Source organism: Heloderma suspectum, chromosome 3 (genome assembly GCF_057233095.1).
Source record: "Heloderma suspectum isolate Gila_16-S chromosome 3, 16-S_ref, whole genome shotgun sequence".
NCBI classification, from domain to species: Eukaryota; Metazoa; Chordata; class Lepidosauria; order Squamata; family Helodermatidae; genus Heloderma; species Heloderma suspectum.
In genome coordinates, this window is record NC_139460.1 from 283,760,132 (window position 1) to 283,775,754 (window position 15,623).

At 47.8% G+C, this 15,623-nt stretch overlaps 1 protein-coding gene across 2 annotated transcripts in view; it reads right to left on the reverse strand.

Annotated features, from left to right (window-relative positions):
• The window catches only part of IRS1 (insulin receptor substrate 1), a 66,057-nt gene extending 54,695 nt beyond the window's left edge, over positions 1-11,362 (reverse strand). For both annotated transcript variants that reach the window (XR_014788896.1, XM_084842028.1), the window contains exon 1: positions 7,759-11,362. Coding sequence is in view for 1 of the 2 variants with exons in the window: in XM_084842028.1 (XP_084698154.1) it covers positions 7,781-11,362 (3,582 nt within the window). In the remaining variant the exon portion in view is untranslated. The remainder of the gene's footprint in view (positions 1-7,758) is intronic.
• Between the last annotated feature and the right edge of the window lie 4,261 nt (positions 11,363-15,623).

Sequence of the window (15,623 nt, forward strand, 5' to 3'; positions counted from 1 at the left end):
TTACTCTTTTTAGATCTTTGGTTAACAGATGAGAGTTCTTTTCTCTCTCTTAAAACTTCTTTTAGAATATACTTCCACACTGCACAATATGGTGTGCAAGGTAGTCCAATGACTCATTAGCTTTCACATTTTTAAATAAAATGTCAATTTAATATGAACAAGGGCACAGAGACAGAAAGAGACAGAAATTATTTTGAATGCTGGTTTTCCAGTGTTTGAGCTTGCATGAAGAGCCTCCATGAATAGAAGAGGCTCTCCTTTTCAGAATGTCATTCTCCATATGTAGAGAGCGACAGAAATGCACAAGAAAAGGGGGTAGGGCTAGCATGCTCCCTGTCCTCGCATGTTTACACTACACAGTTAAGAACACCTGAATAGGGCCATCACAAGGAAATTACTATGGCAAAGAATTAAGCCATTTCCAAAAAGGGATTAGATATCAATAGAAAATGCTATCAATAATTGCCGGGTGATTTTGCCAAGCTCTGTATCCATCTTCCACCATTTTGTGACTGGCTCTACCCCTGCTCTGCCATTTTCTGACTGGTAAGCCTCAATAATTTTCAGGTCTCTCAAGTGGGCCCTGGGAAAAGGAAGTTTGAAAAACCCTGCCCTAACTAAAAACCCGGAGAATGTTTCTAGCCCCGTTCTTTTTGTTGTTCTGGTTTTGTACTCAGAGGGAGGTGTTTTTTTTTCACAAAGGAGAAATCTTGTCCCAGATTGGCAGCCTGACATATCCAGTTTACTGCATATGTACACCAGGCCTAATTCAAGAGTGGACAGCTGGCATCCAACTCACATGCACATTCCAATGCACACCATGTTTAAACACACAATAAATATGCCTGCCTCTGTGCAAAGATCTCCTTAACTGGACCAAGATGCTAGTAATGGGAGGAATCATCCATTAACAATTCTGTGTTGTTTTTAAACAGTACAAAACATGATATTAATATAGCTTTGAAAAGAAAACCTCAAATACTTAACTTGCTGCTGGAAGCAGATAGAGTTACGTAAAGCTCAGATATGGGCTACAACCAGTTTGGGAAACATGTTCTGCCCATTCTGTCCTGAGATTCCATGTCAAAAATGCATATTTGCCTGCCAACCCAACTTTTGCTGATGCAATGATAGCACAGGGAAGTGTAGGCAGGGCTACTGCTTGGCATTATATCTGAACTCCCCCATGGGAGTAGCCTAGGCTTGTATAAATAAAGAAGGTAAACTGCACAAGGGGTATAAAAGGAATACATTAGCTCTCTATTATTTTAATGCTGCATATTGTTTTGGCTGCCTAAGAGAATGTGTCTCACAAATACGACAAGAAATAAATTAATGGTCACTAAGCAAATATAACAGTTAAGCAGCACTTCTTAAATAGAGAGCTGGAACCTCACCAGCGCAGTCATGGTTCACCAGGCTCCCAGGAGTTGTTGTTGAGATTATTATTTCCAGGTCAGTTTTTGGCACATTGTGAATGAAGTCAAAATTCTACTGGCAGGTTAGCCAAAAGTTTGAATGGGGCTTATTTTATTTATTTTCTGATGTCAATAGTTCTAACCGGTAACTGAAAAAGCATGTATCATAAAAGCTACAATTAAGTTTCCACTGGCCTGTCTCAAAAAGCGATATGTTAGTCTCATACAGCACAAGATGGCAGCCGCATTCAGATGTCACGTTCTCTGATCCTCTGGATCATGATTTGGAGGATTACGACTGAGTCATACGTGCTGTCACATCTGAATTGGCATCTCAACTGGTTAGCAATCCTGGCTTATAGGGGCAGTACTGCCAGTTTGAACAGTTTTTCGCCTGTGTCTGAATGAGAAGTGAACATATGGATGTCTTCAACTATGAATCAGACTAAAGCCCACCAGATATGGATTTGTGAAGAACAAATCCTACCAGACGAATCTGGTCTCAAACTGGGGAGAGGTAATGAGTGGGGTACCACAGGGCTCAGTCCTGGGCCCAGTGCTCTTCAACATTTTTATTAATGACTTGGAGGAGGAGGTGCAGGGAATCCTGATCAAATCTGCAGATGACACAAAACTGGGCGGGATAGCTAATACTTTGGAAGACAGAAACAAAATTCAAAGTGATCTTGATAGACTGGAGCGCTGGGCAGAAAACAACAGAATGACATTTAATAGGAATACATGCCAAGTTCTGCACCTAGGAAAAAGAAACCAAAGGCACAGTTACAAGATGGGGGATACGTGGCTCAACAACACTACTAGCAAGAAGGATCTTGGAATTGTTGTCGATCACAAGCTGAAGATGAGCCAACAATGTGATGTGGCTGCAAAAAAGGCCAATGCTCTTTTGGGCTGCATTCATAGAAGCACAGCTTCCAAATCCCAGGAAGTACGAGTTCCCCTCTACTCAGCACTGGTTAGGCCTCATCTGGAGTACTGTGTCCAGTTCTGGGCACCACACTTTCAGAAGGATGCAGACAAGCTGGAGAGGGTTCAGAGGAGGGCAACAAAGATGATCAGGGGACTGGAAACAAAGCCCTATGAAGAGACTGAAAGAACTGGGCATGTTTAGCCTTGAGAAGAGAAGACTGAGGGGAGATATGATAGCGCTCTTCAAGTACTTGAAAGGTTGTCACAGAGAGGAAGGCCAGGATCTCTTCTTGATCGTCCCAGAGTGCAGGACATGGAATAATGGGCTCAAGTTACAGGAAGCCAGATTCCGGCTGAACATCAGGAAAAACTTCCTGACTATTAGAGCGATAGGACAATGGAACCAATTACCTAGGGAGGCAGTGGGCTCTCCCACACTGGAGGCATTCAAGACGAGGCTGGACAGCCATCTGTCAGGGATGCTCTGACTTGGATTCCTGCATTGAGCAGGGGGTTGGACTCGATGGTCTTGTAGGCCCCTTCCAGCCCTACCATTCTGTGATTGTATGATCAGATCTAAAAAGGACTAAGAGGAGCCAAACTTTGCAGGTTGCAACTGACTGACATTCGCCAATCAGTACATGCATAATATCCCCTACCAATATCTAGTGGATTTCATCATGCACACACACAAAATGGCAGCAAAATAACCCCTCTCATAAACCAGCAAAAGAGCAGCATAAGAGGGTTACGAAACAAAAATAGTCTTGACTTTAAGACGTCTTGCACTTTTTAGCCTACGCAGGCTGAGGAGAACTGCGAACCAGTAAGCACTATGAAGAGCCACTGATACTTTCACTGACAAAAGAGAATTAATTAAGGCCGGCCTGTTCATTCCCTGTAATGATAATTTACATTTGTTGACCATCACAACAGATTGATTTAAAACAAGGCAATTTGAATCAATTATTTAAATCACTATGAGAAAACCCTGATTTAAATCATTGATTTAGATAAAGTTTGCCACTGATAGTTCATCACATATTTCTTAAACAATGGTGCACATCCGATCACTAAAACATGTTAATACACAACTCTATACAGTATTTTACATCGATGAGGGTAGACGTTGTGTAATTTTTTACATAACTTGATTTTTATCAATTTAGGAAATAGTACTTAATACTATTAACTGTGTCAAGCTGCAGATGCAGCAGCAGTACATTAGGAATAGTAAGAAATAAATTCTTTCCACTCCACTCCACTGTTCCTTTCTACTCTGCCTCCAGCCAGCCATTCTTATATTGTCTCTCTGATTCAACTAATTCCTCTGCCTTGCTTGGCCTGGCTCCACCACCACATAAGCATAGAACAACAACAATCCCATCCAGCCTGCACATATGACAGAAACAGAAACTTAAAACTCCAGAACTTTCAAGAAGCAAGAGGTGGTAGGCTGGACAGAGCCATTTTCATCTGATGAAAGAACTGAAATTAAGCCCCCGTTTTATTGGTAAGAAACTTCATTTTTATGAGACTGTAAGTGAAGGTTTAGCATGTTTGTGATGAGTTTTAACTGTAACTATGTTATTTGTTAAACAAGAGATAAATGTAATATTGTATTGATTATTTTTTAAATTAAAAATCTAATTTGAAAAAACAAATCCAGTTTATTTTTTTATCTGTCCTGTATACCATGTTGATACTGGACACAGTGAATGAGATGAGGTGTTCTTGGAAGGGAGATTAATAATTTACAAATAATTGGATTGGTGCAAAAAAAATTAATGTTTTACATTTGTGGGACAGTCATAGAGTATTGCTTTGTATTAGTCAATTCTGTTTTATGGAAATATATTCTATAGGGTTAGAGATATTGGGTGGGATCCAAATTTAATCACAGACCCAATGAAATCCAATTTTAAACTCCTGTACTGCTGCTAGGTTTTATTGTGGTTGTATTGTTATATTGTGGTTTTAATGTTCTATATATTTTAAATTGTTTTATTGTGTGTTGTTTGGTTTTAGTTTTTGTGAACCGCCCAGAGAGCTTCGGCTATTGGGCGGTATAGAAATGAAATAAATAAATAAATAAATATAAATAAATGAAATCAACTGGACTTACATAACTTAAGTCCCATTGGCTTCAATGGGTCTTCTCAAAGAATGACTACATTTGGCTCCAACCCATTGACTGAGGATTGTCTCAACGCATTACTTGAGTCCATTTGGTCAATATCACCCCCTTTCAGTGAAGTGGGTATCCTGTATGCAGGAATGCTGGCACTAAGGGAAAGGACAGGAGTGGATCTCTCCTGAGTTATGCAGAAACACTGGTTGCTTTGTTTTGGTTCCTGAAACACACACCACCACCACCAGCACAACAGTGAAGTATGAGCGTGCATGCTACCTTCATGCTATTTCTGAACAATGGCACCAGTGAGAAGCATGAAGATGCCAGTTCTCAGCAAGCTGGGGCCTGGAGTTAGGCTTGAGGAAAGTAAGTGGTGTACTTTTCATCAGTGGATAGGGGGAGAATTTGGGCTCTCCAAGGTTTAGATTTCCCACGTCACTTCTTCAAAGAATGTAAAAGCATGTCCCCAAAAACGATGCTTTGGCTAGCTAAATATTAGGAAGTAGCAGCATGTATGTCCTTTGGGGGAAAAGCTAAGTAATAAACTTTCACAATATGATTGTATTGGTCTTTTTACTTGATCTTCTTACAGTGATTTCTACTACAATGAGAGAATGACATTCACTCGTTCAACACCTTAGAAAAGCATGACTGATTCATTAAAAAAACACAACCCCATGCCAGCTAAAGTCCAATGCAATAACGTTTTATTGAGACCATCAAGGAATAGACCGACATTAATATCACCATACTATTAGCAGCCAAGTACTCCTATCTATCACTAAATTTGCATTAACAGTTATTTAACTCCATAACTGTTCTCAAGATCTGATGGCGGCATGATGAACGAACAATTAAAGAAGCGTGGAAATAGCGGACTGTAAAACAATTATCTGCTTATACATCCTACAGTAACAGTATTACAGTGTTCTTAATGCTGCAGTGGCAAGGGAATGTATCTCTGGTTAAGAGCAGAAACAAGAGGGGAGAAGCAGTCCTGTTCAAGGTGAACTGGAACCTAGAGAATGGTGCCCTGAAGGTTGTTTAGACTATTCTGAATGGACAGGAATGAAGCTGCCTGTAACAATGTCCTAGAGATATTGTGACTGCAACTAACATGACTTTCAAGATTGTGTCCATGAAAAACATTATTTTCATTATAACAACCACCTAAAACAGGACACATAGCCACCCATTCTGTACTATTTCCAGTTGCACTTCTCACACTGAATTTTTAAAACTGGCCTAGCAGTCATACAGGAGAAGCAGCAGGACTGTCTTAATATTCCACATGGTAATTCGTGGTTAACTACATAGCTGAAAGCAGCAGTAAGGTGCTTGATTTGTTTTTGACAATGAAAACTGTTTAATTGTTGTTTATTCGGGGTATTTATGGTTTTTGTTTTCAGTTCTCACAAGTTCAAACACAGGATAGCTACTCATGTATTTTATAAGGGCATTTACCACTCCCCTCTCTCATGCCGTTAGTACTTGCACCCAGCAAACAAGCAATTAAAGCACATCACAGAAGAAATGTTTGTTATGACATTTTAAAACCCCAAAGCGTACTGCTGAATTTGCCTCCATCTGTGCCAATATAAACATTTTCTACGTCTCACCAGTGATTACTATGGATCAAAGATGGGGGGGGGGGAGAGGTCAGCTCAGATCAGGAGGACTGTGATAATACAATGCTTGGAACAGAGTCATAGCTGTGCAGAACGTCAACATTTTGACAAGTATAATTGGTGGAAGAAACACTTCATAAGAGTGGCAGCCATATTCACATCAGCAGTACACACACTTTGGGAAAACTGAAGTGGTGAGAAAGCATCTCATTATTCGTGGGTCTTGTGCAGACTCAGACCATAAAAGAACCTAAAACATTATCTTTGTTACTGCACTGATCACGCTAAGAGTAATGCGACAAGTTTATGGAAATTCTGCCTAATTTACAATTTAAGAATTACTAAATCATCAGTGTTCCTCTCAATGGAACGCAACAGCAGGGAAACTTTTTAACAGCAACAAGCAAACTCACATACATACTACTAAGTTAGTATTGTGTCATTTGTTTCATATACACAATGCTTTGTAAACATTATCTAATTAATCCCCATAGCAACCATTTGAGGTATTACTACATGTATTTTGCACACAGGAAAACTTGCCCAGAGCCACCAAACTTGTCACTGGCTCATTCAGGATTAGACTGCAGAGGTTTCCAATTCCAGCTCTCATGCCCTAAGTACAAGACCACACCTCTTTCTCATACACAACATACGCAACTGTGCGCGCGCACATGTGTGTGCGCGCACATACACACACACACACACACACAGGATTCCTTTCTTTTAAGCTGCAATTTTCTGAAGGTTACACAAGTAGGGCAGTAGAGCACTCACAAAGACACTTCCCAGAATCTCAGCAAAAGTAGATTAGGGGATTTCATAGAGAAAACACTCACACTATAACTAGTAAAAATAACATTAATAATAACAATGTCTAGCCTGTGTATTGTTACAGACTCACATTTAAGAAGAGACTATGCTTCAGGGATGCTGCATTATACACTATCTTGTTTCTAAAGGAATAGTTAATTAACAAAACCAAACTAGTAACTACAGAAATCCATTTACTGTCCCATTATCAGCACTTTAAACTGCTGCAACATTTTGCAATTTTCCCCCTTTGTGCAACTGCAACCATTTCCAAGATCAAATGCTATTAAAAGGGATATTACATAACAAAACATGAAGCAAGACTCAAAGATATTTGAGGTTATTGTACATACATTTTCTCTGCAATTAACAGGCTTCAAAACAATCACAGCCTGAGATTACATTTCATGTTTGTTATCTATTAATTGTGATTTTTCCCTCCACCCATTAACAACCCTTTCATAGGACTTACATGTATAAATATAAATATTTATATTATATCCATAAAAAGAATATAATACCACTAATCCTAACTCTTCTTAACTAGAACACCCCTACCCCAAACCCTTTACAAAACAGGCTTATTCTAGGAGTAGAGGTGAAAGTGGAAAGGGGACTAAATAGTGTACTAACTAATACATGTAGATAATAGAACGGACCCATTATGCAGTCAACTAGCAAAACGTAACCTAGCCATACTCAAACTGAGCACATGTTAGTTTAAGGGAAACTACTGAAGTCATCCTCTGTAATGACCCAAAGCAGTTTCCATCTCCACAACACCACCCCGCCATCCCAACACTACGGAGCAATTGTTAGCTTACAGCATGCTCACCTTGTCTCTGGCTCCTGCCCAGCTACTGGATGTCCTCCTTGTGGAAGCTAATGCTGGCATATGCACTTAATTCATCACTCAAGTGGCTACTCCCACAAGGCTGATTTGGAGATTTAGGTGGCTGATGCTGCTGGGTCGGCTGCTTGACCCCTAGCAGAGAAGTACTCTCTTGAGGGTGGGGGTGGTGATGGTGATTTTGGTGATGATTAAAATCCTTCACTAAGTCCAGGTCAATGTAATTGAGCCCATTCTCAGTGCCTCCCCCCATCCCGCCAGCTGTCTGCTCTCTCCTGATGGTGCTTCCAAGGCCAGGGGAGGCCCCCAGCTCCCCAGACACAGGCTTGAGCCAGACGTTTTCAAAGGAGGCTGAGCTGTGGCGTTTTGCATCCTCAGGGCCCCCTCCTGGTCCATGGGGTAGGGACGAGGCCCCGAGGCCACCATTACGGGTGGAGGAGGAAGCAAATGTCTCGGAACTGTGACGACGCCGGCCTCCCTGAGGGTCAGCACGGATCACTTTGGCACTCTGGGTGCTGCGGCTAGGGCTGAGGCTGACGTGTGTAAAGGCGCTACCCATCCCTGGGCCCCCAATCGTGGACGAGGAGCAGGAGTGGGGCAAGACTGTAGTCAGTTCGCCTGGCTGAGTCTGAGGATGTGGGGAAGGCAGCCCCAGGGGCAGTGGGCTTTTCTCTGGCCTAGCATGACCCATCCTCATGTCAGCATAGCTGAGCAGAAGGGCCGGAGGGGACGGCGAGGGAGTGTGGGCACAGACCACATACTGTCCCCCGCTGCCCAGCTGCATGCTCATATAGTCTCGAGCACCGGTGGGGCCTGCCCCACCTCGGCTTGGCTGCACAGATCCCAAGGCGGCTGGGCAGGCGGCCCCCCAATCCATATTCATATACTCCTCTGAACTGGAGCCCGCATCTCCATGGGGCGATGGGAAGGCTGGCTGCTTAAACTCAATGTTCACATATTCACCAGGGCTTTTGGGCTCTGGGAGCTGTTCCCGAGCACGAGGCAGGGTGCTGGCCTTTGGGCCATCCAAGGACAGACGGGTAGGTCTGGCCAGATGGCTCTTGGTCCGCACAGCCGTGTCCGCAGCGCAGGAAGGAGCAGGCTGCAGAGGCTGTGCTGGGGCGGGGAGGGTACACCCGCCCCCCTCCTGTCCCCCAGCACCACCGAGACTGTCGCTGCTAGTGGAGGAGGAAGAGTCCTCCGCAGCAGCACACAGCAAGCGGCCAGAGCTGAAGGACAGGCGCATCTGGGCGTTTCCCTCTTCGCCTGCCCTGCGCTGCATGTGTTTGAAGGAACGCGGCAGGGAGAAGTAGGGGTACACGGGTTTGTGGAGGGACTGGCTGGGACCCTGCACTGATGGCTCTTCTGGGCCTGGAGGTCCTGGGCTGGCAAAGTAGCAATCCGGAGGGGAGCTGGTACCAGAGCCGCTGGCTGGAGACATGTTGATATAATCACTGCCACCGCTTGGCAGCTTCCCCTCATTACTCTCCACTGAGAGTTTGGGATGATGACTAGCCCCATTCATCCATAGTTTGCTGTAGCCAGTGGGGCCGCTGTCTGGAGAGCAGCTGCCACTGGGAGACATCATCATGTAGCCATTTGAGTCCACCATGGCCTGTGCGTGACGACCTCCTCTCCCGGGGTTGATGATCTGCTGTGGGGCAGACACGCTCTTGGGGCTCATGGGCATGTAATCGCCACCTTTGGGAGTACTACCACCACTGGGGACAGGAGCGACTCCGGGCAGCATTGGCATGTAGCCATCATCAGTGTGCGGGGTAGAGTCGATCCGGTGGTGGTTGCCCTCCACCTGGTGCATCTCTAGACACTCCTCAGGGTAAGAATGGGTTGGCACAAAGGCAGAATGTCGATAAGAGGAGAGCCTGCTGCCACCAGAGGAATACGAGGGGAGCATCTCGGTATATTCTTCAATGGATGCCACCGAGGACTGTGAGGGAGTCTTCTGGTGGGAGATGGTAGGGGAGGTGCCAGCTGAATGTGTCCGTTTCCTGAAGCCTTTCTCCAAATCACCTGCATCCTCACTGCCAAGCCGTGGGCAGCACGGGGCACCAGGGTAGCGGGTTTGCTGCTGAAGGTGGCAAGTGCGCGGGGCGAAATGGCCATTAGGAGCTGTGATGCTGCAGCAGGATGAGGCAGCCTTCCCCCCCATACATATGTAGTTGCTGAGCTCCTCATCTCCCCGGGCAGGTGGGGTGTGTCCCAGGGAATCAGGGGTAACGCTGCGAAAGGAGCTGCGGAAATCACAGGGGCTAGATCCGTACTCATCAGAGGAAATGAAGCCCCCATCACTGGGGGAGCCAGAGACCGAAGCACTGGACCGACGTGGGAAGAGGCAGTCTGAGGTGGAGCCATGGCCACTGGTACTGCTGGATGACAGGCTGACGGGGCTTGTGGCTGACGGGGAGCAGCGTGAGGAGGGCATTGGGATGGAGCGGCTATGGTTGAGAGGAGGATGAAGCCTGGAGCTGCCACGGTGTCTGTGGGAGTGGGTCCGGTTGGCACTTGGACTCACTGGACTTCCATCCACTGACGCTGGCCTGGACATAGTACCTTCTCCGTCACTCGAGGCTCTGACGCGGAAAGAGTTGGGTTTGCCCCCTGCCCCTCCTCCACCTCCCACACCACTACCAGCAGGAGAAGTGGCAGTCACACTCTCAGTCCTGGCCCTACGGCTGAGCCCCACCTGGCTGGGTGGTGGGTTGCTGATGTGATGCCTGCTGCGGAGAGGCACGGATATGGGATTGGAGCAATTGGAAGAAGACTGGCTTTTGCTGCGAGGCCGGAACTCTTCACTCATGGCCCGCATAGCCTCCAAGATAGTCTCATGCATATTCTGTGCTACTACTGAGTCATCTACCTGCATCCAGAACTCACCCGGTCCAGTAGCCGCAGAGCGCCCCACTTCAATGAAAAAGAAGTTCTCCGAGTGGCCACACCTCCGGATGTTGAGCAGCTGCAGCACCACAGCTGCTGCGTCGGAGTTCAGCTTGACAAAACTGATGGTCTTGTTGGTTAGGCACAGGCGGTAGATGCCAATCAGGTTCTTAGTCTGGCCCAGACCCTTGGGCTTCAGGATCACTTGCCAAACTTCTCTGAATGCCGGGCCAGGAGCCGTATCACCGTAGCTGTCCTCCCCTGCCTCTCCCATCCCAACACTCCCACCTCCCACCGTGACATCTCCATGGTGCTGGTGGTGATGGTGGTGCTGGCTCTTGGCCCGGTTGTGTAGTTGTAGCAGCGCCTGGTACCAGCTCTCTTGCTCGGGCTCACTGTCAGCAGCAATGGCAAAGTGCTCATCCTTGGTGTAGAGAGCCACCAGATGCTTATTTTTGGAGTCTGCCCTCTTGTTGATGTTGAAGCAGCTCTCCAGCGGGATAGAGCGCTTGGGAGCCCCCGACTTGTGTCTCCATTTCTTTTCATTCTCATAGTATTCCAGCCGGGCGGGTCCCAACTCGCTGGCTGCCCTCAGCACGAAGAAGCGCTTATGCATGCTCTTGGGTTTGCGCAAGTAACCCACCTTTCTGACATCTGAGAAGAAGCCCTCACTGTTCTCGGTGGGGCTCGCCATGCTGGAAGGAGAGAGGTGGCAGCGCGGCTCCTATTGCAAGGGGCAGCTTCCAAAACGGCAGAGTGAGGGAGCGGAGGGAGAAACGAAGAAGGAACAAATGCAGCAGTCCAAAATACAATTCATGCAGCAGCGACCCAGAAAAATAAACAAACAAAACACCCCAGCAAAATAGCTCTGGCTCCCCTCTCCAAACTGGGGCGGGAAGAGGGACGAGCGGCAGGCAGAGAACAGCTGTTCAGCGACCAGAGCCTTCTCCCAGATCCAGAAGCAGAGCTTGGGTCGCTGTTTTATTCCCAAATCACCCTCCGCCGGAAAAACGTGGCTTTCAAAAGTCCAGTCCCGATTAAGCCGCAGGGAAGCTTCAACCGGGCAGCAGCCGCTGGGGAAGGGGAGAAGTGCATCATTTCGTCCGTACTGGGTGGAAATTCCTCTGGCGACGGGAGCAGGATGGGGTTCCCCCGTCGCTTCCCTCCCAAACAAACAGCCCCCTCCCCTTCTCGGATTACCCCTCCGCAAGGAGCAAATTTCAGACGCCGATTAAATATCCTTCCTCTCGGAAAGGAGGCGCGCGGATGGGGGGGGGAGGATTTGTTTTTGTTTTTAAAAAAGAGAAAGTCTCAGCTGAACACAGGCAAGCCTTTTCGAAAATAAGGAAAATAATAAAGGGGGGCAGCCAAATAACACCACACGAGCCCCCTGGTTTTCTTCCCCGCCTATATAGGGAGAGAGAGAGAAAGAAAGAGAGAGAGAGAGAGAGAGAGATGTCAATAAAAATATCCTTCGTGCGGAGAGAGGTCGGGTGGGGGGGGGGGCGCGAACAAACAAACGAACACGCCAATAATATCCCAAATCGGCGCTAAGGAGATTGCAGCAGCAGCAGCAGCAGCAGCAGCTTCTTCAGCTTGTGCAGGAGGCGGCGGCGGCTGGCGGCACCATTCAGTCCCGCCTGGTTAAGTAGAGAAAGTGTCATTTCCACGCCGAAGGGAAGCAGGCGGCTGCAGAGGCGAGAGCCGGGAAGGCGAAGAGGAGAAGCTGCCCGAGTGGAGAAGCAGCGAGAGGAGGGGGCACATCCTCGCGGCGGCGGCGGCTTCCACCTCCTCCTCCTCTTCTTCATTCCAGTCGGGAAAGTCTCGGAGGGCAGCGGCAGGGTCCCTTCCTCCCGCGGCAGCGGCGGCAGCGGCAGCCCCGCCGCCGGGTCTTTTTCCTCCTCCTCCTCCTCCTCGTGCGCCCCAGAACGGAGGAGGCGAGGCGCGCTGGTGGCGACCGCGGGAGACGAGCGGGCAGCGCGGCGGCGCACGCAGCCGCCGCCGGACTCGCGGCTCGAGCTGCTGCTGCTGCTGCAGGAGCTGCAGCTTCGCAGACTTTTCTGAGGAGCCCCAAACCAAAACAAGCGGCCGCGTCTGTGTTTACGAGTCCAGCCCCCTCCAGCCGCCGCCGCCGCCGCCGCTCCGTCTCACTCCTAGGAGAAAAACACGTGACGGCGCCAGCGCGCGGACCATCCCCATCTCCAGACCCAGCAGCGGCAGAGGGAGGGGGAGAGGGAGGCGCTCTCCGGCAGCCGAACGTAGTGGCGCGGCATTCCAATCCGCCCGGACCCGCCCCGCCTGCCGCGGCTTTCATTCAGCACCGCAGCGAGCGCGCTTACCTTTGGGCGCCGATCCGTCCCGAGCCTCGGGGGGGCCGCCGCCCTATTGGCGCGCCTGCCTGTCCTTCAAGCCATCGAAGGGCTGTGGAAAGCCAGACGGGGAGGCACCCAGGCTTGGTTGAGAAGCACGGCGTAGTATTCCCCCCCCCTTCAAATAAGAGGGAGGGAGGGAGGGAGTAGACGCCATTCAGCGGCGTGTTATTTATAAACGAGGGGTTGTGAATCGCTCGCTCTCTGCCGGGCGGCTTCTGTGACTTAAGCAGTGCTCTTCTTCCTCTTCTCGCCCTGCAGACTGCAGTCCCCTCAGACTTTTTATTTATTTACGGGAAAATGCCCTGCAGTCCCCTCAGACTTTAAAAAAAAAAAAAAAATCATTTATTTGTGAAAAATACGTTTTTAACCTGCGCTCGGTCCTTACAGGTAACAAGGGCATGACCAAACCAATCATACCAAACCAAATTAAATACAGTAATACAGCCTTCCCCAACCTGGGTGCCCTCCAAATGTGTTGGATTACAGAGCCCATCATCCCCATTGACCATGTTGGCTTTGGATGATGGGAGACGTAGGCTGACACATCTGGAGGACACCAAGTTGAGGAAGGCTGCATATAAACAAAACAAGCATGCAAAATCAATGTCAAGACCATTCAAGGAATAAATACAGCGGCTAGACCAAAATGTAGTCATTAAAAAAAGTCACAACGTAGCAATCACCAAAATATTTAATATTTCTCCCATAAACTATTCTCATTCTCCCTCTCATCTCGTCTCAACACGTTATGCTGCTCTTTGAATTTTTTTTTTAACTGTAGTTGGAAGTGTTTTTAATGTTGTGTTTTAATACTGTATTTAAATGTATTTTAAGATTTATTGTGAACCGCTGAGAGATTTTATTATATTCAGTGGTATATAAGTGTCACAAATAAATAATGAAGGCTACAAGTCCCATTGAATTCAGTGGGGCTTACTTCCTAATAAACATGGAAGGGACTGGGCTGCAGGCAAGGGGAGGTCCACACTAGAACCTCTTTCATGCATCAGGCAGTACATGGGAGGGAATGCCTAGGCTGTGATGCTTCTAAAATATCAGTGCCAGGGCAAGAAGAAGCAACACCCCTCCCACATACACACGCACACACTTTGGGGCCACACTTACCAAAACTGAAAGAATACAGAGATTGGTTTGGCTCCTGCTGCACGAGGGTTAGGATTGTACAAAAGTGACTTACCTGTTCGCGGATTATGTTTATGGTGGGAGGGGAGGCGTTCTGTCCCTCCCCCCGGAATCCTGCAGCTCTGCGGAGCAGCCGGCCAGGCCCAGCCCGGCCAGGCCAGAGCCATCCGCAGCCGGATTTCCGGCCGCGGAGGGCTCTGGGTAAAAAAACAACAACAACCGCGTACGCAAATGGCGGCTATGACCGCCACCATTTGCGTTCCTTATTTTTGCCCTCTTAATCTACGTAAATATTTACGTAGACTATGACGGTGAAAATCAAGGGGAACGCAAATAGTGCCCGCTACGCTATTTGCATTCCCCTTGATTTTCGCCATCATAGTCTACGTAAATATTTACGTAGGTTAAGAGGGCAAAAAGAAGGAATGCAAATGGCGGCGGCCATAGCCGCCGCCATTTGCATACGCTTTTTTTTATTAAACCCACCCCCAACCATGATAGGCTACGTAAAGATTTACGTAGCCTATCACGTCTTTTTTTTTTTTTTCACACAAGCCTGGAAATGGCGGTGGCGGCAGCCAGTCGGAAGACCGCCTGCCGGAGCCACCGCCTGGAAGATCCGCCCCAGGTAAGTCTTGTCCTGGGGGGGATCCGCGGTGGGACGGTGGGGTGGCAGGCCGTTCCGCCACAGATTTCGGGGGTCCAAATGCACTGGCATTCGGCCTCACCGAGATCCGTGGCGGAATTCTCTGACATCCCTAACAAGGGTGCCACACAAATTCATGAAGAGCTCCGACTTTCCTCCCCCCAAGATGCCCACTAGCTTAAAGAGCTACAAGGGGATTAGATAAATTCATAGAGGACGGGTCTATTAACAAGTACTGACTTTTGATAATTGGAATTCCCATGCTCAGAGACATATCTAACTGAATGCAAATTGTTGTGGGGAGGCAAAAGCAGGAGAGAGCTATTGCCTTCATGTCCTGCTTATGGCTTTCCAGAGCGGTGTCTCCATGAGCCTTTTACTCCAAGCTGGCTGTGTTTGGAGGTCGTTAGGGATATATGACATCGTGGCTATCCAGCAGCCACCCTGGAGCTTATCAGGGAAAAAACGGATTTCCTGAGACTGCTTAAAGTCCGATTCTTTTCCTCATGTCAGGTTCTCCCCAGTATAGTTGTGTGCCCAAACCCCCACATTTACCTCGGGTATGCTAGCCCTGCCCAGTAGTGTGCACGTTTCACCGTGAACCCGGTCAAGAGACGTTTCTTGTGTGTTTCTCATCCCTCCACAAACCAGTTAGTGTCTACTCAGAAGTAAGTCCCATTGCAATCAGTGAGGCTTCTCCCCTGAATGCCCACATCAGAACTTACAGAGATCCCCCTCAATTGAAATGCCACAGTTTACAGCCCAATTCCCTAAGTGCTGTAAAGTGTGATCTC